Below are 26662 nucleotides of genomic sequence, written 5' to 3' on the forward strand. Positions count from 1 at the left end.
GAGGTCTTTAATATCTTTGGTCAGGTTTATCCAGAGATATTTTTTTTTGCAGCTATTGTGAAGGGGAGTGTTTCCTTGTGCTCTCACTGATTGCTTGTTATTGGTATATAGAAAGGCTGTAGACTTTTGTAGGTTAATTTTGTAACCTGCCACTTTACTGAACGTGTTAATAATTTCTAGTTTTCTGGTGTAATTTTTGGCGTCTCTTAGATGTAATATCATATCATCTGCAAAAAAGGGATAATTTGATCTCTTTTTTTTCCAATTATTACTCCTTTAATTTGCTGCTCTTGTCTTATTGCTCTTGCAAGAGTTTCAAGCACTGTGTTAAAGGGAACTGGAGATAGTGGACAGCCTTATCTGGTTCCTGATTTCAATGGGAATGCTTCCAGTTGTTCTCCATTTAGAATGTTGTTGGCTGTGGGTTTGTTACATATGGCTTTATGTTGAGGTATGTTTCCTCCAGTCCAATTCCCTCTAGGACTTTGAACATAAATACGTGTTGAATTTTGTCAAAGGCCTTCTCTGCATTTATTGAGATGACCATGTGGTTCTTGTCTTTGAGCCCATTTATATGATTTATCACATTTATTGATTTATGTATATTGAACCATCCCTGCATCTCTGGGATAAAGCCGACTTGGTAATGGTGGATGATCTTTTTGATGTGTGTCCGTATACGATTTGCAAGTATCTTGTTGAGAATTTTTGCATCTGTGCTCATTAAGGATATGGGTCTATAGTTTTCTTTTTTGGTTGTATCTTTGCCTGGGTTTGTTATTAGAGTGGTGCTGGCTTCATAAAAGGAATTTATTCAAAAATATAGAAACAGAGGGAGGCCTTTTAAATTTCATTATTTAGTAAGTCAAAATGCTATTTCTTAACACAGAGAAATAATTCTTAGAGCTTCTATGCATTGTCTTTTATTGTTTATAGTTTAATGTGTGTGTCTTCTGTATTGTAGACAAAACAAGTAAGTGCTTCTAAGCAAACAAAAAATTCCACCTGCATGTATTCTTCGTGGTTGAACAAAACTCCATTGTGTATATGCCATTTCTCTATTTATCTGTTGACAGACATGTAGGTTGATTCCATACTCTAAGGACCGCTTTCAGCGTGTCCCAGAGGTTTTGTTGTGTTGTATTGTCCTTTTCATTTAGTTCCAGGAATACTTTCATTTCTTTCTTAATTTCTCCTTTGACCCAGTCATCATTCAGGAGTGTGTTGTTTAATCTCCATGTGTTCATGTGGGACTAGGGCTTCTTTCGGTGGTGATTTTAAGCTTTATTTCATTGTGGTCTGATAAAATGCATGGAATTATTTCAATCTTTTAATATTTATTGAGGCTTGTTTTGTGCCCAGTGTCTGGTCTATTTTGGAGAATGTTCCATGGGGCACTAAATAGAAAGAATGTCCTTTGGTGCTTGGGTGGAATACTCTGTAGATGTCTGTTAGGTCCATTTGATATATGGTATTGTTTAATTCAGATGTCTCTCTGTTAACTCTCTGCCCTACTGACCTATCTAATGGAGACAGTGAGGTATTGAAGTCCCCTCCTATTAATGTGTTGGGATTAATCTGGGTCTTAAGTTCCTCTAGTATTGTTTTTATGAAGTTGGGTCAACCAGAGTTTGATTCATGATTGTAATATCTTCTTGGTTTATTGTTCCTTTGATCAGAATCAAGTGGCCCTCTTTATCTCTTCTGATTAGTTTTAAAGTCTATTTTGTCAGATATTAGAATTGCTATACCTGCTTTTTTCTTAGTACCATTTGCTTGGTATATTTTTTTCCATCCTTTCACTTTAAGATAGTGTCTGTCCTTGAAAGTGAGATGAGTTTCTTGTAGACAACAAAAAGATGGATTTTGTTTCTTAATCCATTCACCTAGTCTGTGTCTTTTGACTGGGGAGTTCAGTCCGTTAATATTTAAAGTTATTAATGAAAGATGAGTATTGAATCCTGTCATTTTTATTTCTGTTTACATTCTTGATATAGCTGTGCTTTTCCACAGTTATACCTTCATTGAATTTCTTTTTGCAACCCCTCGGGTCTAGTCATTCCTTTCTTCAACTCTTTGTATTTCTTCCAGAACTCTCTGAAGGGCTCGTTTGTGGACATGAATTCCTTCAGCCTATTGATGTCATGGAAGATTTTTCTTTCCCCTTCGACTGTAATAGACATTTTGGCTTGGTATAGTAATCTGAGTTGGCATCTGTGGTCATTTAAAATTGGGAATACTTTGGTCCAGGCTCTTCTGGCTTTCATTGATTGCACTGAAAAGTCAGCTGTAATCCTAATGGGTTTTCCTTTGTATGTGACTTGTTTCTCTTTTGCTGCTTTCAGTAATGTCTATTTGTTTTGTACATTTAGTATTTTTACTGTGATGTGCCATGGAGGGTTTCTTTTCTGGTCCTGTCTGTTTGGTGTTCTATACGCTTCTTGTATTTGTATGGGCATGTCTTTCTTTAATTTTGGGAAATTCTCTTCCACGAGTCTGTTGAAGATCTGGTCCATGCCATTATCTTGGGATTCTTCTCCTTCCTGTATTTCTGTGATTTGTAAGTTTGGTCTTTTTATGGTGTCACACAATTCCTGCATATTCCATTCTTGTGATTTCTTAAATTTCTCATAATCTTTGCTTGAGTGGTCCAGTTCATCCACTTTATCTTCCAATCTTGATACTCTGTTTTCCACTTCATTCATCCTATTGGTGAGGCTTTCCCCTGTCGTTTCTAAATGGCTTATGGAGTGTTTCACTTACTTCTTTATTTCAGCCTGAGTATTCTTCAATATTTCTAGCTCTTTTCTGAATTCATTCAGATATTTATCCCTATCTTCTTTTAGTTTCTTTTATCATGTTTATAATTGTTCTTTTGAGTTCCATGTCCTGCATTATCTCTAGGGTGTTCTCATTGTACTCCTCTAGAGGACTATTGGTATTTGGTGGGGATATGTTATTTTTTTTTCATGTTATTCATTTTTCTCTGTGATTTTGACCTGTGAATTTTTTTTGTAGTTTCTGATTCTTGTGTGAGACTCAAGCCTTCAAGTTTAGGTCTGCTTCTTTTTGTGAACTTTATGTGTCTTTGTGGTTTACTTTTTGGGCATGAAAAGCTGGTTCATCTAAGCTTCCAGTTCTCTCTCTTGATTTTATATTGGAGTGGCCAGATTGCTTTTGTCTTCAGGATTTCCCACAGAGGCCCAAGTCAGATGAGGATCAGATGCTCTCAGGCTTTCTCCTAAAGTCTGGATCCCTCCAGGAAAGATTTTGGCCTCAGGAATTTGGGGGTTGGACTGGCCTGGGAGCCAGGCCCAGGAAAGATGCTGCTCTAGGGCAGCTGGTGGCCATGCTACCCGAGATGCAAAGGAAGATCCGGGCGTGAAGCGGCCCCAAGGGCCCCTGGGGACTGCACTGAGGAGCTGGGTTGCTCTGGATACAAAGGATCAGGAAGAGGAAAGGTCAGCCCTGGCATCCAGGAAAGAGTCTGGAGGGTCGTGCAGGCCCAGGGAAGTAGAGGAAGGTGAGGGTGGGGCCAGGCCCAGAGTGCTCCTGAGGACCCCTGAAGGAACTGGATTGGTCTGAGTGCAAAGGATCAGGAAGAGTAAAGGTCAGCCCCAACATCCAAGAAAGAGGCTGGCGGGTCATGCAGGCCCAGGGAAGTAGAGGGAGGCGAGGGCCAACTTTTTTAACTTTATGGTGATATTATTGACACCATGGGATCACTGAGTATTATATTGTATTTAGGATAATTTCATTTTTGTTTTGCAGTCCTAGGCTGTCTAATCTTCCTGGCTGGTCTCTGAAAGACGGAAGTGTTTTCTTGGACAAGGTAATTTCAAGGAAGAAACCAAAGCCTGCTTCCACCCAGCGGGAAGCCATCTTATCCTGATGGAGTCATGCTGGTTCTCATGGCTCACTTGTGTTTAGGGATCTTTAACACTTGTAATTACTATCCTTAAGTCTTTAGAGTGTCTCTGTGTTTAGCCTCAGATCACATTTGTATCTATGTAAAAATCTTAAATACTTTAGCAGATAATTTGTCACCACAGAAAGAAAACTGTCATTTCTGCAGTTGTAATTAGGGTCTCAAAGTTCAGCTTAATAGATGTGTTGCCAAAGCTAGAAAAAAATATTAAAACTATAGCTACAGTTTGTATTAAAAACCAGCAAATCAGAGGTGTAAGATTAAAACCTTTGAAGCCTCTTCAGGTCTATTCTTGACTGTAACCATTTGTCCTCGCCTGGGTTTCACAATTGAAAACTGAATGAGTTTAAAGATCCTTAATGTGATTCATCTGAATAAGACATTTGCCTCTTGTCATAGATACTTTTGATGAGGTGTTGGGGGGTTTTCAGAATTAATTCCTGTAACTGCACCCTGACCTCAAGTGCAAGCCAAATGTATAATTTGAAACCAGATTTCCCTCATAGCGGACTATAAAATTACGTGACATTCAGCAGCGTGTGTACCTGATTTCAGTTCCAGTCTCCTGCTGGCTATAAATCATTATTCCCTGAGAAAGGCCCAGAAGCATCTGATTACCCATACATTGTGAGTGAAATGACTTGCATATATAGTAAGAGTATTTCATTAGAAGGGAGAGGTGAAGAAAGAACAGTGACATTGTGAGTGTTTGGAATGGCAAATGTGCTTCTGCAGCCACAGCTGAGTGCCTCAGAGGAGACTTTGTCACAGGACATGCCCTGATGCAAAGCATTTTGAGGAAGACTAGTCTCCCATTCAAGGTCAGGCAGAGGTTTGAAATTCCCGTGTTGTGACTCTCATCATTTTAACCTCATCTTGAAGGAGTTGGAAGTCTTCTCTAATTAAACATACTCACTCACTTACTTGCTTTTGGCTAGCAGGTACAATATGATTAAAAATTGTTTTTAGCCGGGTGTGGTGGCATATGCCTTTAATCCCAGCACTTGGGAGGCAGAGGCAGGCAGATCTCTGTGAGTTCAAGGCCAGCCTAGTCTACATAGTGAGTTACAGGACAGCTGGGGCTACAGGGAGACCCTGTCTCAAAAAGACCAAAAAAAAAAAAGAAAGAAAAAAGTTTTTGGCTCACCCTACCAGTAAACTGTACTCATATGGGGGCTAGAGAGATGGCTCAGTGGTTTAGAGCACTGACTCTTCTGGGGTTTTTTTGTCTTTTTGAGATAGGATCTCCCTGTAGCCCCAATTGGCCTGGAACTCACAGAGATCCTCCTGCCTCTGCCTCCCAAGTGCTGGGATCAAAGGCATGTGACACCACACCCAGTAGTACTGGCTGTTCTTACAGAGGCCCCAGGTGGCTAATGATAGCTAACAACGGTCTATAACTCCAGTTCCAGGGAATCCAACACCCTCTTCTGACCTTCATGGGTATTGCACAACACAGTACACTTACATATATGCAGGCAATACATTCATACACATAAAATAAAAATAATATATTTTTAAAAAAACAGTACTCGCTGGGCAAGGTGGTGCATGCCTTTAATCCCAGCACTTGGGAAGCAGAGGCAGGCGGGGCTTTTTGTGTTTAAAGCCAGCCCTGGCTACATAATGAGGTTCCGGGCAGCTGGGGGGAACAAGAGGCCCTGGCTCCAAAAAAAAAAAAAAAAAAAAAAAAAAACCAAAACAACACCAAAAAAAAAACAGTACTCATAACTACATGATGCTCATAGAAGAAGAGCCAGTTTATATAGCATGCAAGGGAAAGAAGTATTTTATAAGACTCCATAGAAGACTTGTACAATTCCAGAGGACAGTAATGCAGTTAGTGCCCTATTTTCAAACAAAAACTGATACTAAAATTCAGGTTCTAGCCGGGCGTGGTGGCGCACCCCTGTAGTCCCAGCACTTGGGAGGCAGAGGCATGTGGATCTCTTTAGTTCAAGTCCAACCTGGTCTACATAATGAGTTCCAGAACAGCTGGGGCTACAGGCTACAGGGAGACCCTGCTTCAAAAAAAAAAAAATCAGGTTTTGATAAATTTGTATATATATGAATATATAAAAATATATGTTCAATGACTTGTGGAAACACCATAGACCAGAACCATAACATTTATTTCCTTGACTAAAAAGAGCAAAGGACACTGTGGACCAAACCCCAGCTGCTTTAGTTGTAAAGTTGTAGGGAGCTGTAACCTTGATCCAGGAGCTCCACTTGTTTAAAAGTGCCACAGCAGGAAGAAAACAGCTCGTCACCTTCTGGAGGCGATCCAGCAGATCCTGTTGGTGGCCCACCCATGTCTCCAGCCTTGCCCTTTCAGTGTGCGCTGGCATAGCTCCCCCTGCCCTTATCTGTGTGACTTTGAGGGTTTTCCTAAATCTGTACACTCTGCCAGAACTGGGAAGTTGGTCTCTAGACTTCTTGCTCCTCAGTAGGAAAATTTTGCTGTGATGTTTTATACCTTCTCTCAGTTTCACCATGGAAATAGTTGAGCTTTTCAGCGTGGACTAAGCCTCAGTAGCCTGTCCATGACCAGACCTTCCCTCTGTTTATTGCTAATCTATGTGAGAAGTACCAGTTAGCAAAAGAGCACCTCCCATCCACACTGCTGTTCTCCGACTCTTCTCTCAGGGTCAGCCTTTGGGAGAATCCAGACTAAGGCAGGCATATACATGGGGTCTTAGGGGCAGTGTGGGCTTATGCTGCTTTCCATTTCTTTAGGCTCATGCCTTTTTCTTTTGAATAAATGCATTCGGTCCATAATCTCCAATAAGTACCAGTTTTGTGGAGCAAACATTGCTTTCACCATGGTGATGGCACTATTTAATCCCTGCTCCTTCTCCTGTCTTTCCTTCCTTGCTAAGCCCCTTTCCCTCAGTCCCCATATGTGGAGGAAAAGGCTCCTGAGTCATTTGTCTAGGATCAGACACCTAGCCTAAAAACAGCAGAATCACTGAGCCCTTGTCATAAACAGGATCACAGCCACCTTTTGGTATCTGGTCACTTATATCCCTGATAGGGCCCAGGGAGCTTTGACTTCATCTGTGTCTCCAGATACCTTTATGACTTGTTCTTGGAAAACAGTGGTCACGGAACAGCATGTGTTTCTAACTTTGTGTAGAGGTGTGGAAGCATATGTATTCAAATCCTCAGTCTGCCACCAAGCAACATTTTTAATAAGGCTTTTGGCCAAACTGAGCCTAAATAGGGAACCGTTGGCCTAAAATAACCTCTCCCCCACCCCAAAGTTAGATATAGAGATTGAATTTCTTAGTATTGTATCTCTTAGTGAAATATCTCTTGCTAATATTGTTCTTTTCCATGTCCTCTAGGAGTTAAAAGAATGCTCGGGTCATGTATTTGTGGATTCTGTGCCTGAATTCTGCTTACCAGAGGTAAGACAGCAGTGTGTCTTCTTATAGAAACAAAGCATACTGGTAATCAATCACTAAGAAGTCAAGGAATAGCTTTAAGGGGCTTACCTTCCAGTTTTGAGATCGGAGCAAATCTGCTATCCCAGTGTAGTGCTGTACAGGTTAAACACCATCAGGAGCTCTTTGTTTAGTTGTGATCACTTAGGGCTCTTCTCCTGCTCTGCCTCTTCCTGTAGTCCTCACAGACCTTTCAGGTACAGCTTTGAACAAGGTGTAGAAATGACTCGAGCCTTTTAGCTTTGTGATTCCGATGTCTCTTGTGCAGTTGAGCCTCATGCTTCCTCGTCGCACAGCGGTCGAAGATTGCTGTTCGTCAGCCAGTGCTGCAGGCGTGGTTGCCACCTTGAAGTATGTTGAATTTTGCTTGAAATTTTTGGATTCCAATCTGAGTCACAGGTATTGTCATCACAGTGAGACTCGCCAGCATCTGGGGCCAGTTCATCTTTTCCAAGGAAACAGATCTGTTTCCATTAGTTTTAATGGCAGCTGACAGGATTAATCCCAGCCCAACTTTGACAGGGCTCTCAACAGACAGAGGAAGTATAGGGATGCTTGTGACTTCACCAGGGTCTTGAGATCAGTGAGAAGCTGCTGTTCTCTTCGCCTATACCGCAGGGACACAGTTTAAAGAGAAAAAGAAAAAAAAGTTCAGGACCAAAGAGGAAAAACAATTTGGTATCCAGCTTCCTTTATGCTTGTGCTTTCTTCAGCCCACTCTCCATTTCTACATTTTGTTTGATGCCCTGAAGATAACCTTTTTTCTCTCCTTGAAGTATGTATTTGTGGCCCTGTGAGGATCCCAGACAGAAAGGAAAGCAGAAGGCGTGGTTGTCGAGGGTGGCTGACAAGAGACGACTCAGAAGTAGTGGTTAGGAACCAAGGTGAACCCTGAACCCTTGCTTCCTGATGTGAAAGGCTGTTTGTCACTTAGGAGTTGATGGCAGTCTCCATCTGTTGGGTGATTCCAGATCCCAGATTTTGCCTTAATTTTCAGGCACCACAGATGGCAGTGATTGTGCAACCTTCATTTGATGGGCAACACTGTGGCACGTGTACAGTAGTGCCCTGAGGGCTGACTTGCTCCGCAGGGTACTCAACTTTCCAATGAGACAATTACATTCCACTTTTCGCTGTGCTGTTGATACATGTAGGGTTCCAAAGCCATAGACAGATTTTCAAGCAAGATTGTATGGCACAGATGGTTATAGTCACAGTTTTAAAGTAGGACCATGGCCATTGTAGGACTGAGAGAAAAGGAAAGGCACTAACTGTATAGTCCAGGGAGCCTGACAGAGGCACAATTCTTGTAAAGTTTATAATCTGGGGAAGCGACTTTAACTGTCTTTTTAATCCCTCGAAGTCTCACTGTAGGCACAGTAAACAACCAATGAAGTATGACTGTCCCTGTTCACAGTGTATAGAACTCCACTGTTTATACACAACAGTTTTAAAGTTCAAACATTTTTTATTCCACTGAGTGAAAGTATGTAAGTAAATAATAAATATCACTATATAGATGTGGTTTTGATGTTAAATATATTTCTTGGGAGGAGATTTTATGTAATCAAACATTTTTGATACATATGTTGAGAAGAAATTTTTTCTTCTAACCATCCTCATCAATTTCTTGTAATTCTAGGCTCTCTGGGCTGATTTTTACATGTAAAGAGAATGATCAGGCCGGGTGTGGTGGCACACGCCTTTAATCCCAGCACTTGGGAGGCAGAGGCAGGCGGATCTCTGTGAGTTCAAGGCCAGCCTGGTCTACATAGTGAGTTCCAGGACAGCTGGGACTACAAGGAGACCCTGTCTCAAAAAAAGACCCAAAAAAGAGAATGCTCAGGTTCCCTCGCCGTGTCTATGTAAAGAATGGTGACGGGGCTTCTGAGTCTTGTTGCTTCAGCTGTTGTTCCTGTATTCCTGTAGTTTTCTTCTGATTGGGCCCTCTGCTGCTCTCTGAATGTCCTTATTTAAAAGGTTCCAGAGAGGCAGCAGAGTGGCACCCCCTCACCGTGAGGACGTTGCCTTGCAAGTGCCAGGGCCAAGTGTGGCCTTTGGGCTGATGTGTGTTGACTGTTATTATCGGTAGGCTTGTTGTTCCCATAGATGTGAGGGTTCTCATTCCTTCCACTCACATGCTGGTGATGCCTCCACAGCTTTATTAAATTAACTTATATATAAAGTCATTGTGCCAGAAAATGCCCACAGTCCAAATGGCACACTGCTTCTGTGGTTTGCTTGTGTTATAGATTCTTTGTTACTCCTCTGGGTGGGACACACTAGCACTACAGCCCATTCTCCTACCTGACCCACTGGCTGTGCTCATCCTCAGTGCACTGCACTGTTCCTGGGATTAACTTCTACCTGGGGAGAGTCAAGAGCACTGTGGTGATGTCCACAGACCGCACGTGAGTCCCTTCTACCTGGGTGTACCTAGGTGTACTGAGGCTTGGTAGGTCCTGCCCCCCACAGGTGACAGGGAGAGAAGGAGTCATAGCACAAGGACTGCTCTGAGGTGCCATTGCAGGGTGAGGTCCTAAAGAAGATGCTTCCATCCCCCCTGCCCCCGACATACACAGTGGTCAAAAATTGCTTTGAAAAACTAAAAATTAAGAAAGAATTTTCACTGCCTTCACCTTTGACCTTTGAAGAGCTGGTTGCTGCACACTGCTCCCCTCTTCCCATTAGGATGTCACAGAGGCCTACGCACCCTTAAAGCTTCTGTCGGGCTGACTGCGCAGTCACCTAGCTTCCCCGTCAGGCCGCAGCTGCTGTCACATCCTGCGATATTTGCCTTCCTGTGTTTAACTCAGAACACTTCTTGTCAAAATCAGAGTGCTGCTGGTGGGCTGCTGCGTTCTCATCGGTAGCCATCCTGCCCTGCTGCCCACTGTTGGTATTAGAAAATATCCTGCAGAGGGAGGATGGAGGTGGTGCAGGCCTCATTATCCTGAAGTACAAAAACTCCTCCTCTGCATTCTGACAGCATCATTTTTCAGTCACTTCACATTGATCTATGTGCCCTGCACAGACACATATCACCCCTCCCTTTCTTTTCAGACCGAGCTAATAGACCTGTCTACAGTCGATGTGATTCTCATCTCTAACTATCACTGCATGATGGCGCTGCCCTACATCACTGAGCACACGGGATTCACAGGCACCGTCTATGCCACAGAGCCCACTGTGCAGATTGGCAGGTGAGAGTGTGAGTCTTGGCCCCTTGGGGTGTGGCTGCAGAGCTCCTCCAGTGGTGACTGCAGGAAGGAGTAGGCTGCGCCCCAGATTCAGGAGTGTTCACTGAAAATGCCCAGAGACCGATGCTCCTGGAGCCCTACAGGAGTGCTCGTAGACAGCTCCTCTGCAGACGGTGCTAACTAGAAAGACACCCTAGGAAGAGGCCACAGGGACACAAGGCAGGGAGCTGCAGAGCAAAGGAGCTCTGCTTCTGTAAAAGAAGAAATATCATTACTTTGCTTTCAAAATATCCTTTTGTGGTTTACTGCAGACTCTAAGCAGAGACAGCTTGTAGAGAGCAGGGAGCATACGAGGAATGAAGCAGTTGTGTTGTCCTGGTGACAATGAAATACAGCACTCCAAGGCTTAGCCTGCACAGTGCAGGGGCTGGAGAGGTGGCTCAGCAGTTCAAGTGCTTGCTGCACTTGCAAGGTCCACAGTTCATTCGCAGCACCTATATCAGGAAGCCCACAACCACCCACACCTCCAGTTCCAGGGGATCCTACTCCCTCTTCTGGCTCTGTGGATACTGCACACACATGAGATACATATGGACATACAGGCATGCACAGACACACACACACATTAAGTAAATTAATAAATATTTAAAAAGATAATTACTCAGTCTTTCTTACCAAGAAGGCTCTGCTCCCTTCTCTGCCCCAACCAGGCCTTCATAGTATGTGGTTGCTGCAAGTAGCCATAGCAGTATTATTTGGAAAAAAATTGTATGGAGAAAATTAGTCCTAAAAGCAAAACCTCATAATTTATTGCTTTGAAATAACCAGTATAAGTTAAAACTTTCAGGACCCTAAGTACAGGATTTGGGATTGCTATAAACTGTTAGGTTGCATTCTAGTGCCTTACAGATAACCAAGATGACATAATCTCCAACGTGAACCTTCCTTACCTGCAGTGTATACAAAACAGCCACAGGGATTCAAGGGACTCTAAAGGGCCAATATAGAAAGTAAGACATTCAGTTTCAGTGGGAGGAAAAGCTAAAAATACTGGGTTCCGATCTGAAAAAGATGAAGCTTAACCGTGGGTTCACTAAACTGTCCCAATGGATGGGCAGCAAGGTGACTCAGCAGTTAGGAGTACTTGCTCTCTTCCAGGGAATCCAGGTTCAATTCCCTGCACCCACACCAAGCAGTTCACAACTGCCTATAGCTTGGGTTCCAGAGGATCTGACACCCTCTTCTGGACACCCGGGGCATCTGTAAGATCAGCCAGTGCTAGCCGGGTGTGGTGTCACATGCCTTTGATCTCAGCACTCAGGAGGCAGAGGCAGGTGGATCTCTGTGAGTTCAAGTCCAGCCTGGTCTACATAGTGAGTTCCAGGCCTGCTGGGGCTACTGGGAGACCCTGTCTCAAAAAGACAGAAAAAAAAATGTATTTCTAGGTGGTTGGTTGGTTGGTTGTCTCACTGTGTAGCCCAGGTTGACCTAGAGCTCAGCCTCCCAAGTGCTGAGATTATAGACAGGAGCCACCGTGCCCAGCTCTGTTTCTAGCTTTCTGATCACCCTCTAGCTTTCAAGAATTCTAGCCGTTCTCTGGATTCCCCCTGTCTGTGTGCCCTTGAGCCCACCGGGGGCTGTGCTTCTTAGCTTCCCTTGCCTCCTGGGTCCATCTCATGACCTCAGAGTGCTTCAGTTAGTTTAGAGCTGATTCTTATGTCTCCTACATGCAGTTTTTCTCCTTCCTGAAACACGTGTCAATTTCTTATATCAATTTAAAATTCCCATTTCATAACATGGGGTGGGGAGGGTAGGCAAAATCCCTTTCTTCTGTCTACAGTGTTAATATCAAGTTCTCATTTTTTCATACTCATTTACACTCAGGCTTCTCATGGAAGAACTGGTGAATTTCATCGAAAGAGTGCCAAAAGCTCAGTCTGCCTCCCTGTGGAAGAATAAGGATGTACAGCGGTAGGAACCCCGTCCTCTGACCATGAAGCTTTTCCAGTCTCCTTTGATTTCTCATTTTATGCTTCACTGATGTTAGAATGAAAATTCACTCTTCTATGGGAGGGCTACATTTAATTCAGCAGTAAGCTCCTGTATTGGGGGAGGGTGGAAAATGTCTGTCTCTACCTTTGAGGTACTTAGATGACTCAACAGATAAGTTGCAGTCTTGAAAGGACTTTCTTAGGAGATTTTAGCCATCAGTGCTCTTGACACTCAGAAAATAAAGAATGTGGGACTGGCGAGGTGACTCAGTGAAGGCACTTGCTACCATGCCTGATGGCCTGAGTTTGATCCCTGAGACCCACATGGTAGAAGGAGAGAAGCAACTCTCAGGTTCTCCTCTGACCTCCACACATGTATTGTGGCACATATGTGCCCATGCACATACATACATATACACACAGAGAGACAATATAATGTAATTTTTAAAAACAGGAAGAAGCCAGGCATGGTGGCTAAAGCCTTTAATCCCAGCACTTGGGAGGCAAAGGCAGGCGGGTCTCTGTGAGTTCAAGGCCAGCCTGGTCTACATAGCAAGTTCTAGGCCAGCTGGGGCTACAGGGAGACCCTGTCTCAAAAAGACCAAAAATAAATAAATAAATAAAGAGCTTTTGCTACTTAAGGAAGCTGGGAAGGACATCCATTAGGGGATGACAGTTAGGTGGAAGAAAAGACTTTCTCGTGTAAAAAAGATTGGGGGCCTAGGGAGATGGCTCAGCAGGTAAAGCATTTGTTCTCTGTGTGTGAGGACCAGAGTTCAGGTCTCCAGGACCCACTAAAGCATGGCAGGTGGCTCTCTAACCCCAGCACACAGGAGGCAGAGACCGATTCCCTAAGACAAACTGGCCAGCTAGATGAGCCTGAATCGGCAAGCCCTGGGGTCAGCAGAGAGACACACTCTCCACCCCACCCCCAGCAAGGAAAGTGGACAGCAGCCGGCCAGAGACCTGGTATCAGCTCCAGGCCTCCACATGTGCACATCCACACATTTGTGTGCCCACACACATGCAGACCTATACATGTATACACACCACACCCAAGCACATACACAAACACATTGTATCAAGGAGCTCAGGCTTGGTGTCATGAGACAGTGAGAAATTCAGTGTTGGTGAGCGTAGGTAGAGAGGGGAGAGATGAAGTGGGGAGGTGCACATTGGAGTGAGCTAATGGAGTCTTTCGTGTAACGCTTGAGGTTTGCACCACTGAGCATGTGCAAGTCAAAGAAGCTCCTCAGTTAGGATTGAAAAGAGTCATTAAGTATAAAAGAGGCTGCAGAAATGTAGCCAGACAAGCAAGGAGCGGAGCGGGCAAAGGAAGATTCGAAACACCATAGAGGGAGCAAGTAGGCACCTTGACTCTGCGACACGCATTCTCACCTGATCTGGCAGTAGGGAACACCCTTTGGTCAGGCTTAGCCTACTAGACTTTCTCTGTTCCCAGCAACTGCTGCCTTTACACACACACACGCACACACACACACACACACACACACACACACACTCACTCACTCACTCACTCACTCACTCACTCACTCACTCACACCTGTTACTACCATCTGATCTTAGCGTGGAGAGCCTGCAGTTACAACTAGTTTCTTGGTTTCCTGAGACATTCCATGCTCCTAGACCCAACCCACTTTCTTCTGTCTTGCACTGGCTTCTCTTTCCCTCTAGTCAGTGATGGCAGCTGCCTGCTGGCTTCAGCTTGCTCCTGTCTTACATTTGCCAGTCTTCTTCCTACAGGAACAGGAATGCGTTGCTAGAAGATGCCACCTTTCTGTTGTGACTTTTTCAGAATTTCAGCATGCATCTCTCTCTCTCTCTCTCTCTCTCTGTATGTGTCTGTGTTAATTTAATTCATATAATGTTTTTTCTGTCACAGATGCTATTCTAAATCTGTTATTACATAATAAATTAACAATTCCATGAGGTCAGTAGTAGCATTATCAGTTTACAGGAAAGAAGCAGAGAGGGTTAATTACTTCCCCAGGGTCATCCAGCTAGTGAGTGATAGACTCTGACTTCAAATATTGACACCTGGCTGACTGCAGAGTCCATGCCTCCAGCCCTTTGCTGAGCCACCCTTTGAGGGCATGTCCCTAGGGCCCTCTCATGTGGTTGACAGGAAGTGTGTTTTACACCCTTTCTCTATCTTCATGCTCTTTTGGATGTCTCCTTGCTTTGTAGTATGCAAGTGGCCTCATCCTAGGAAACACTGCCTTGACTTTGCTGAGCAATCTTATGTCTGTTTGAATGGCCGCACCCCCAGGGTGGCACATGGTCCTCTCCCATCCCCAGGGAGGCAAATGGTCCTTTCCATCCCCCAGGGTGGCACATAGTCCTCTCTCTTCCCCCAGGGTGGCACATGGTCCTCTACCATCCCCAGGGAGGCACATGGTCCTCTTCCATCCCCAGGGTGGCACTTGGTCCCCTCCCTCCCCCAGGGTGGCACATGATCCTCTCCCATCCCCAGGGAGGTACATGGTCCTTTCCATCCCCCAGGGTGGCACAAGGACCTCTCCCATCCCCAGGGTGGCACATGGTCCTCTCCCTCCCCCTGGGTAGCACATGGTCCTTCCTGCCCCCAGGGTGGCACATGGTCCTTCCTGCCCCTAGGGTGGCACATGGTCCCCTCCCTCCCCCAGGGTGGCACATGGTCCCCTCCCTCCCCCAGGTGGCACATGGTCCTTTCCGTCCCCCAGGGTGGCACTTGTTCCCTTCCCTCCTTCTGTGGCATTCACAGTATCAGCTCCTTTCTCTCAGCTCTCACTGTGCCACCCTCTTCCCTGAGCACATTGTATCACATGTGACCTCAGGTTCCAACACCTCCCTGCTTAAAAATTTTAGGACTTTGTTTTCTTTCCCCATAGAGCATATATATGCTTTGACCTCCCTTACTTCCTCCTTTTAAATGTATAGCCTTTATTACAGTATTCTGCCTCAAATAGTTTTGGCACATCAGAAATAGTATTCGAAGGTCTGTGTTTCCTGACTTCCCAAACCCTGGGCCAAGTCTTGCTACGGATGTCCGTGTTGTTATTTGTCTGTTCTATGACTTTGGTCAAAGTCCTTGGAAGTTTGCCCTTGCCTCTCATTCTTTGTAAAATACAACAAAACAGCTGGCTCCTAGAGAAATGTCATTGTCTGTTAGGGAGAATGTGAATGGAGCTTCAGAGGAGAGGGCAGGGCAGGGGCCTGAGGGCTGTTTCTTAAGATGCTTAGGAATTCCCCCTTTTAAAAGAGGTAGTTAAAACCATGAATTTCTCATCTCACCATCTGGTAGGCAAAAAATAGAAATGGAAAGCTACCTTGAGAGGAGCAGGGAGAAGGAGCCGCACTATTGGAGAAGCCATCTTCATTCTGACCCTGCTCATGAAGGACCTTAGCTATTGATGGAAAAGGGAGGGTATAATTATTCCAAGAACGTGCTGAAGTGTGAAATAGACCAAAACAAACAAAGCAAAAACCTTTTGTTCTCTCTCTGTCCTGGGTAAAGTCAGCATTAATATTAGACCTGGTACATGAATTTGAAGAGCTCTTGTGGACTCAGGCAGTGATGGCTCACTAAGGAAAGTACCCTGTGCAGGATGAGGATGTGAATTGGAATCCGGAGCAGCCACATAAAAGGCAAACACAGCATGTGCAGCTATAAACCTGGTGCTGGGGTGGGGGTTGGGGGGGTAACAGCACACTGGCAGATCCCAGGTACTTGCTGACCAGCCAGTCCAGCCTAAACCACAAGCTCCAGGTTCACAGAGACCTTGTCTGAACAAATAAGGTGGAGAATAGAGAAACCTGTGTCAAGTGTGGCCCCCACACCCCCATACATAGGGGAATAGTCACCCACAAAAAAAAAAGATGGAAATCAATTTTAATGCTGTGCCTCTGGAAAAACACATTTTAAAAAAGAATTAGAAGAGTTCCTCATTCTTTAATTGGCATCAGACAAAAGAACCCTTTTGAAGTGTTTGCCTACAGTTTAGCTTTGGGCCAGATGCTGGAAGTGCTTCAATTGAGCAGCGTCTGCTCCCCTCCCTCTAGGTCTCCCCATCACAGGCTGTGATACCTAGTGTCCTGAAGTACTGCAGCGCACTGCATCAAAAACAGTTTTTTGTGACTTCGGTCATTGAATGTTTTCCTAGGTGATGCAGGTCATGGCTTCGGGTTCATGTGCCTGCAGGCAGAGGTGCGAGCTAGAGGGGTCTGGCCCGGCTAGAGGGGTCTGCAATAGGCAGAAGCGCAGCTGGAGTGTACCTTGGCTATTTGGGATGGAAGACCACAGCTGTCAAATCCTTCCTTTTTTTTTAAGAAGCTCAAATGGGGCTGGAGAGATGGCTCAGCGGTTAAGAACACTGATTGTTCTTGTAGAAGACCCGGGTTCGAATCCCACAGCACCCACATGGCAACTAACAGCTGTTCCATATCTCCGGTCCCAGAGGATCCAACAGCCTTTTCTGACCTCCGCAGACATTGCACAACACGGTGCACTTACCTACATGCAGGCAATACACGCATACACGTAAAATAATAAATTTTTTAAAGTTTAAAAAAAAAAAGAAGCTCAAATGTGATTTTTCAAAAAGTGTTGCTTATACATTAAAATAAAATCCTGTGTAATCCAAACAAATCTTTGGAAGCAGGATTTGAGCTCCCAGTTTTACTTCACACCTACACAGAGATTCTCAAAATAGATCTTGGTCAAGTGCCTAGAATTAATGCATCTAAGTAGCTTGTGTTACTAATAAGACCATCAAGTAAAGAAAACAGTAAATTAAAAGTTTTCAAGCTCGGGGGGCTGGAGAGATAGCGCAGTGGGTAAGAACACTGATTGTTCTTGCAGAAGATCTGGGTTCAAATCCCAGCACCCACATGGCAGCTAACAACTGTCCATAACTCCAGTTCTAGGGGATCTGACAGTTTCTCTGTCTTCTGCCAGAATTGCATGACACGGGTGCACTTACATGCAGGCAATACACGCATACACATAAAATAAAATTTTTTTTTAAAGTTTTCAAACTCATTAGTCACATGGCTCTGACAAATTCTCTTAAATCATATGAAGTTGGTTTGAATTAGTGTTTGATTTATTATTAGGACATATGACAAAAACAGCCTGTCACTCTTGTGTTTTGACAGTTGTGTGACTTCTTGCCGCAGTTGGCGCTCCTTGAGATTTATGTGGGCGACACAGCCGTCCTTCCTCTGGTTTTGACACTGCAGTTTACTCTTCCTGAAAGGAGATGGAGTTTTGAAGGGAAGGATTTCCTTGCAATACAGTAGTTTGGAGTCTCTGACTTTCTTACATTCACTTCAAAGCTTAAGTTTTGAAAGAGCGGTTTTAAAGTAAAATATTCCACTTTAAATATTTAAGGGGTGGAGAGATGGCTCAGCAGTTAAGAGTTCTGACTGTTCCTGGAGAAGACCCGGGTTCAGTTCCCAGCACCTAATGGTGATTAAACAACTGTTCATAACTCCAGTTCTAGGGGATCCCACGCCCCCTCTTCTGGCCTCTGGGTGCGCTTACATACATGCAGGCAGAATACTCAGACACATAAAACAAACATAAATAAATCAAAAAAATTTTTTAAAAGGAACTAACCTAACCTCTGTATTTTAAATATACAGTTAATTGTATGAGTCTGGGTTCTCTAGAGGAGCAGAAGTGATAACATATATTTATATGAATTGATTATCTATGGGAATTTCTCAGGTTGGCGTATGGGATAGAGTCTGAGTAGTCCAACAATAGCTGGGTTGCACTGAAGAGGCTGAGAATCTGGCAGGTGCTCAATCCACGAGGCTGGATGTCTCAGCCCCAATCTGGTGCTGAAGGCCTTGGAGGACTCCTAGAGAGCTGCTGGTCTTCAGTCCATGTTGAAACCCGAGGAAGTTGGCAATGTCAACAAAGGAAGGCCATAGCAACAAGATAGATGTTCTAGTTTCATTCTCCATTGCTGTGACAAAACACTCTGACCAATACCAACTTGGGGAGGAAAGGGTTTATTTGTCTTACATCTCTCAGGTCACGGTTCATCAGGGAGCCCAAGGTAGGAACTCAGGGCAGGAAACTGGAGGCAGGAGCTGGAGCACAGGCCATGGAGGAACACTGCTTACTGGCTTGCTCCTGGGGCCCCTGCTCAGCTTGCTTTCTTATGCAACACAGGCCCACCTGCCCAGGCGTGGCACCACCCACAGTGGGCTGGGCCCTCCCACATCACTCAACAATCAAGAAGATGCCCCACAGACATGGCCACAGGCCAGTTCTATGGAGGCAATTCGAATTTGAGGCTTCCTCAACCCAGGTGTGTCAAGTTGACACTAAAGCATCCAGCACAATAGACAAACTGATGAGAATGAAGACAAGCAGGCAAAAAAGCAAAAGGTCCTTCTGCATGTCCTTTCACCAGGGTGACCAGCAGAAGGTGTTGCCCACATAATCTGATAAGAAAGTCCCTCTGGTTTAGTTAATTTTAGATGTCAAGTTGACAACCAAGATCAGCCATCACAGTTACCATTTTTATAAGACTGGAATCTTATAAACTTGGAACACGCAGCTGGATGGGATTTAGCATGCACCTGTAATCCTGGTACTTGGGGGGTGGACGCTAGAGGCCAGAGGATTTTGAGTTCAAGGGCAGCTTGGGCCAATAGCAAAACTCTGTCTCAAAAAAAAAAAAAATCACGCCAGGCCTGGTGGCTCACACATTTAATCCCAGTACTTGGGAGGCAGAGGTAGGCAGGTCTTTGTGAGTTTGAGGCCAGCCTGGTCTACATAGAGAATTCCAGTCCAGCTGGGGCTATAGGGAGACCCTATCTCAAAAACAAAAAATCATATAAGATACTGTCATAATCTTTTCAGAAGCATTAAAGAATTGAGGACTTAAAATGAAGGCTCGTACCTGACAGACAGCTTTGAAACGTATACTAAAAGTATTGTTCCTTTGCTCTGACATTCCTTGGCTATTTGCTGAGGACTTTGTTAGGTCTAACTATATAATAATAAGGCTTACAGGTCAAACAGACTGGAATTAGAATTCCATTTGTTTCTTGGTAGCTACAGCAGTTCACTTCTTATAGGAACGAGTCTTGACCACCTTGCAGGGTTGTTGTGTATCCTAAATGAGTACTGTGAGTAGAGTCTTTAAAAGGTGCCAGGCACAGAGTGGGTGCTTGGTATACCCCAGTGAACTGACCCTCTTTGGCAGTATACTTGGCTTATAGTAACCAGAGAACACCTGCCTTCCAGGCCTAATTTATCTGAAACACCACCTTTCCTGTTGAAAGCAAGGAGGTCAAGTGGACAAAGGAAACTGTTTCTAAGTCCACAGTTGCCTCTACTTAATACTCAGCCACACTTTTTGAGACTTGGTATCCTTTTCCATAAAATGAGTAGAATTGAATTAAATTATCCCTAAGTCTGCTTGAGTTACAGTTTAGAAGCTATCTGTGGGAGCACCTCCTTTAGGCCAGTCCTTATGGAGTGGCAGACTGTTGAGCCTGTGATCTCTGACACTTGGTTTCATTTCAATCAGTTGGTTACTGAGGGACCAGTTCATGGTAACCAAACTCCAAGAATTCATGGTAACTGAACTCAAATCCCCTTCAGTCACTATATACTGAGACTCAGATAGTGTGGGTCATCTGTCTGAGATTCTGTTCTGGTGAGCAAGTCTACTTAAGAGGCCAACTTCTAGAGAAGAGTGTTTTCCAATGACTAAAGTTAAAGTAAAGATAGTTTGGGAGCCTTAGGATACTTCCTAGCATGCCTTGGTAACCATAGTAATTACTGTGTTCTTTCCAAAGATAACTTGGTCTAAAACAAATCAAGGATTATAAGCTAGTTTCCAGTTAATACTGAGAAATATCTGCTTTTGAGGCTTCATATTTAAAATTTTTTTAATTTTTTATTTTATGTGCATGCGTGTTTGCCTGTATGTATATATGCATACCATATATATGCAGTGCCCATGGAGGTTATAAGAGGATGTTGGATCCCCTAGAACTGGAGTTACAAATAGTTGTGAACCATCCTGTGGTTGCTCAGAACTGAACCCAGGCCCTCTACAAGAGTAGCCAGTGTTTTTAAACCACTGAGCCATCTCCCTAGCCCTGAAGCTTCACTTTTGAGGAGCTCAATTTAGAGCATCAGACATCATCCATTGTATCCAGTGCAGATGGTAAAGGAGGCAGTTTCTCCTTCTTGTCTTTGCATTCTGCTCCTATATTGTGTTCATTTGTTCAACAAATGCTTGGAATCAAATCAGTGTGTTTGTTGTCCATGTTAACCTAAGTGTTCCTGACAGGCTTAAAAGTCTTAACAAAACACATGATCTTGGACTGCTTGTTGTGCTGGTAAGCTGCAAGAAGAGGCAGCAGACCTTTGGCCTGATGTCAGGGCTCTGGGAAAGAAGTTTATTAAGCACTCAAGTGTGATAAGAAAAAAAAAAAAAACAATGAAATCTTTTAGAAAGTACTTATGAAAAATTTAGACTATGAGAATTTGACGTTGATAAATTAGAAAGCCAGAAACAGAACTAGTTCCCTCTGGGTTTCCTTATCCCACTTATCCTAAATCAGCCAATAATCCTAATGGCTTTAAATGGGTCTGTAAATGCCCTGCTGTATGTATGACCTCACATAAACATAGAGTTTTAGAGAAGGCTCACTTAGACAAGATGTTAAGAGATATGTAATGACAAAGTCACCCAATGTCAAGAAATTAAAGAGTGTTAGCAAAAGTGGGTATCGGTAAGGAATTGGTACTTTAGAATTATTTGTGGAGTGACTACCAAGTGCCTGACATTATGATATGTTTGTAGAAAAATGCCCCCAAAAGCTTCAGACATAGTTCCTGTTCATAAAGAGCTTAATGACAGTAATTTGCCAAGGGACAAGACCTAGCCTGGACTTTGTAGGCTAGGTAGAGTTTGAATGTAGCTAGGGAACAAGGGACGGTATGAGCAAAAGCAATTGGTTTGGGCTGGTGAGATGGCACAGCAGGGGAAGGCACTTGCCACCAAGCAAGAAGTTCTGCAGCTGAAGAGCTGGCTCAGTGGTTAAGAGTACTGACTGCTTTTGCAGAGGACCCAGGTCTAGTTCACAGCACCCACATGGCTGCTAACAGCTGTCTGGAGCTCCACTTCTAGAACATCCGACGCACTCTTCTGGCCTCCATGGACATTGCACAACAGAGATGCACTTAACATATGTACAGGCATGACACTCAAACACAAACTTTTTTTTACATTCCATAGATCATTTGTGAAAATATAGTCACTATTATGAAAAGGAGAACTTCTAGACATTTCAAATAAAGAAAAGATAGTTTTAGATCTAAGAAGTGCAAACAGGAGACTGGAAAGATGGCTCAGTAGTTAAGAGCACTTGCAGAGGACGCAGGTTCAGTTCACAGCACCCACGGCCATACAGCAGCTAACAACTGTTTATACCTCCAGTTTCTGGGGATCTGACGCCCTCTTCTGATCTCTGTGGGCATTGCACAACACAGGTACACTTTATATACATGGAGGTAATAAACTTATACACATAAAATAAAAATAATTTGGGGCTGGAGAGATGGCTCAGCGGTTAAGAACACTGGTTGTTCTTGCAGAAGACCCAGGTTTGAATCCCAGCACCCACATGGCAGCTAACAACTGTCTGTAACTCCAGTTCCAGAGGATCTGACAGCCTCTCCTGTCCTCTGCAGGTACTGCACGACACAGGTGCACTTACCTACATGCAGGCATAAATACACATAAAATAAAAATAATGAACTATTTTTTAAAAATAATTTTAAAAAAGAAATGCAAACAGTATATAAGGCACTAGAGTAAGATATCAAAAGAACTAAAGTGTGTATATATCTGCATATGTGTCAACATATATGTTTGGCCCTGCGCATCTATGTATGAGTTTTGCATTCGTGGATTCAGCCAACTGCTGATTGAAAATACTCAGGAAAAAAAAATCACTTCTCTACCGAACATTTATAGACTTTTGTCATTATTCCTTGAACAATGAAGCATAACTCCCTGTAGTGCGCTTACACTATTTTAGGTATGGCAGGTCGTCTACAGCTGACTTGAAGCGTATGAGAGCTGTCCAGCTCAGCCCCACACTGCTGAAGCAGGAGTCCTTGAGCCCTGAAGTTCAGCTCCTGTCAGCTACACAGCAAGACCTATATCTAAAGATATTCTTAAATAATAAAATAAATGGGAGACTATGCACAGGTTATATGTGCAGTGAGCCTTTATATAAGGGACTTGAACAGCCACAGATTTCAGTTTGTGCAAGGGACTCGTGGAACGAGTCCATGCACCCTGAGGGACAGCTGTGTTTATATTTCCTTATGTGTACGAGTGTATTGCCTCCATGTGTGTGAGTGCACCTGTGTCATGCGATGCCGCGGAGGTCAGAAGAGGACATCGAATTCCCCTGGAACTGGAGTTAAGGATGGTTCGTAGCCGCCATGTGGGTGCTGGGAATTGAATCTGGGTCCTCTGCACAAGCCATCTCTCCAGCCCCTATATTTCTTAAAGTTACATTTATTATTTGTTTGCTGTAGTTTGTAAGGAAGGTATTTTGCCCTCAATTTGGAGATGTAGAGGGGGAAAGAGGTTACGTAAAGTGTTCAATACTGCATCTAAGAAAGCAAAAATCTACATTAAATTAAATCTGAAAAACTATCTTTTCCTAATTGTTAAGTACAGCTAGGGTTTATTAAATGGCCTTAAGGATACCCCAGATGTACAAACTTAGTTGAGATATTAAAATACTCCCTCTGTACTAGAACACAAGCCCAAAACTTTGTTTTACAACAGGGTCTCACTTCATTCCTCAGGCTCATCTCCAACTCATGGGCTCAAGCAGTTCTCCTGCCTCAGCTTCCTGAGTAGCTGGGACTTAGAGGTGTGTGGGCTATACCTGGCTCCAACACTGCAGAGCTTCTTCAGCTCCGAGTCTCTCATTATGTTGCAGGTAACTCAGGTCCAGCTGGGAAGGATCCCCTTGAAGACTCAGCCTCCTGGATGTTGGCCTGAGGCCTTCCTCAGATCCTTCCCCTGCATGCCTGTCAATTGAGCATTTTACAACATAGCAGCTGGTGTCCTCAAAGCATGCCAGCAACAGGGCAGGAGAGCAGGGCATTCTGGGTCTTGGGCCTTCAGAACCTGACCGTCACTTTCGTCCTACTCTCTGCATGAGAAGCAAGCACTTGGTCCACACTTGGGGAGGGCCCTCCACGAGGGGGTAAATACAGAATAGAGGTGTCAGAGCCATGTCTCCAAGAAGTCAGACCTGACAGCAGAGTTAGTTGGGCTGTTCAGTTTCCTCTTCTCACTTGAACCCCTGCCTGGTTTTTATTCTGCTTGGAGTGAGCTCTAACCACACCTGCTAGTACAGTTCAAACAGGAGCCATTTGTTTTTGATGGTCCTTCCCCTTCCTGGGATAGCCACTGGACATGCATGCATGTGTTATTTGTATTGGGTGTTGGACTCAGTGCAGAATATTGGAGAATGAGAAAGTTGTTACTATGTTAATATGTAGAATCAGATGAAGAGATACATTACTATTTCAGTGTGAACTAGTAAAATATTTAATAAGCCTGCTCTCCTTGTAAAAGCACTTGACTGAACTGTTGTCCAAAAGATCTGTAGGGCATGTTTCTGGGTAAAGAGCACTTTCTTCAGCTTCTCTAGAACCTATGCTTATAAGCCCTTACTGCACTTACCCCAAAGCACAAGATACAGCCTAAAATACACCTGAATTTTTCACAAGCCATTTCCATAGCTTTAATGGATTATCTGTACCTGAAACACTCTAATAACTTCTCTAAAAATAGATTCTAGACTATTTTAAAGACAGAAAAGTACATACTTTCCATATTCGTGCTTGTTGTTTGCCTTAAAACACAAAGCCTGCCTGACGGACAGTAGGCTGAGTATAAGATACATTGGCAAAGCAGAGATACCAAAGTAAGCAGAGCCTTGGGCACAGGAGGACTGTCCAGATATCTGTCCTCCCAGGAAGGAAAGCTCCATGCTGCTTTGGGTGATGGAAGCTCTCGCTGTCAAGTGATGAGTAAAGAAACCCATGGGGAAGAGGAGGCATAGCTTTGTTTATGACCTTTTAGCCTCCCAGAGAGAGGAGTTAGTTGCAGGGGCTTGGTAAGGCTGAGGCCAAGGTAAGACACGTTCTCCTGCAAGGAGTGGTGTGCTTAGGGCAAGGGCTGCACATCACCCTGCACTCCCTAGCCGCTCCCATGGCAGCATCAGCAGGACCTAGCTCCTATACAGCCCTAAAGGGACAAGTCTTTCTTTTCTCACAAGGCAACCCTGGGAGGTCCAAGCGCTGGAACCTCCTGATCTGAGACTTTAAGGAAGAACTAAGGGTACTTAGTGGTTTGGCTGCTTTCCCCACAGAGCAAGTTCAGAATGGCTGCTGCTCCTCGGGTGAATCACTCTGGGTCAGGTCCACTGCAGTATTGTTGAACAGGGCTTCTGCTCTGACTATGGTGCCTGCAGTGTTGCTGGCAAACCTCCGTTCTGCATTCTGCATCCCCTCTGCAGCAGACACTGTGCACCCATTGTATCATTTGTACCCCTTGCAGGAAAACTCTAAAAGGAAGATAATGTGTGCTCTCCTTTACAAATGAGGAAACTAAGGCCCAGAGGTGAAACGGAAACCTTGGGTTTAAATTCAGCCTTGTCTGGTTATAAATCCGTTTCTCATCATATCACAGTGCCCTTGGAGAAAGCATTCCTTCCTCAAAGCAGCAGGTTCCGGATTGCAAGGAGAGGAGCGGTGTCCACCCATGGCCTCATGGGAAGGGTGCTTCTGGGCCACTCCCTGATATGCATCTTTCCCAAGAGCATGTGAAAGCACCTGGCCCAGGCAGTGTCATAGGGCTTGATAGAAGGGAACAGTGGTCTGGGTTTTGAGCAGCACTGTGTTACCCACCTAAAACATGGAAGGTGGAAAAGGTGAGCAGGCAGGCTTCAGGCATGAAGAAACAGCACTAGAAGGGATCCGTCTACTGAATACTGCTAAGCCATGAGGTTTAACCTGAGTCTACACAGTGGAGAGCTGTCAGAAGGTGAGGATGTGAATGGGACGCCCTCTGCTGTTCAGTGTATTTCAGGCACGAGTAGGAGCTGCTGCTGCATGCATTCAGTTCACCAGAAGTACCTTGTTTGCATAGTACAGTCAGTCCATGGAGGCCAGTCTTCTAGAATGTTCCTCATACTTTCTGCAGCAAGGGTGTTTATTCGTTCACTCCATGGGATGTTTTTGGTGGTGGTGTAAAGGTCATAAATCATTTTATTCTCTTTTATGCCAAGCCCCACCTGTGTTCAGATTTTGTGTGGTTTGGAGGGTTTATTTTTGTTGTTGGTTGGTTGTTTTTGAGATCGAGTCTTACTGTGTAGGTCTGGCTGGCCTGTAATTCAGAAATCTACTTGCCTCTGCCTCCCTCCACTAAGCCTGGCAAAACAACTCCCCCCGACCCCAGTTTAAACTTAGTTCTTTGCTCAGGCCCATTGGTGAAGTTTAATTTATCTTCTGTGAACAGCTAAGAGAATGTGAGACTTTAAATTGAAATGCTCATTCTGGGGATATAGCTCAGAAGGAAAGCATTGTCTACAGTATGCAAGACCCTGGATTCCATCCCCAACAGTACAGGACAAATACAACAGAAACATGAATGTAGTTCAAATAGAAATATTCTGTTAAAGTGTATATAGTAAACCCCAGGATGCTATTAAGAAAGTTACAATAGACCAGGTGTGGTGGCACATGCCTTTAATCCCAGTACTTGGGAGGCAGAAGCAGTCAGATCTCTGAGATCAAGGCCAACCTGATCTACATGGTAAGTTTTAGGATAGCTGGGACTATAGGGAGCTCTTGTCTCAAAAAAAAAAAAAAAAAAAACTGGAAAATCATAAATTGGAAGGCTACAGCACAAAAGAAAGGAAGAAGAGACCCAAAATGATGGGAGACCATCAGAATGCAAAAATCAAGTTGGAAACTATAATCCAACTCTATCAGTAATAAGTGTAAATGTGAATGCACTA

The 26662-nt window shown here is 44.1% G+C and overlaps 1 protein-coding gene across 4 annotated transcripts in view; it reads left to right on the plus strand.

Annotated features, from left to right (window-relative positions):
* Nucleotides 1–26662, plus strand: part of Ints9 (integrator complex subunit 9) — a 120747-nt gene that overhangs the window by 50047 nt on the left and 44038 nt on the right. For 2 of the 4 annotated variants that reach the window (XM_029561113.1, XM_029561115.1), the window contains exons 4-7: nucleotides 3772–3832; nucleotides 7279–7341; nucleotides 10441–10580; nucleotides 12462–12548. In XM_029561113.1, coding sequence (XP_029416973.1) covers nucleotides 3772–3832; nucleotides 7279–7341; nucleotides 10441–10580; nucleotides 12462–12548 — 351 coding nt within the window. Of the gene's footprint in view, nucleotides 1–3771; nucleotides 3833–7278; nucleotides 7342–7649; nucleotides 7777–10440; nucleotides 10581–12461; nucleotides 12549–26662 lie in introns of those variants that run through there. The other 2 variants (XM_029561114.1, XM_029561116.1) reach the window with 2 other exon arrangements.

This window comes from Nannospalax galili, unplaced genomic scaffold (genome assembly GCF_000622305.1).
Source record: "Nannospalax galili isolate Female #2095 unplaced genomic scaffold, S.galili_v1.0 scaffold612, whole genome shotgun sequence".
In the NCBI taxonomy this organism is placed as follows: domain Eukaryota; kingdom Metazoa; phylum Chordata; class Mammalia; order Rodentia; family Spalacidae; genus Nannospalax; species Nannospalax galili.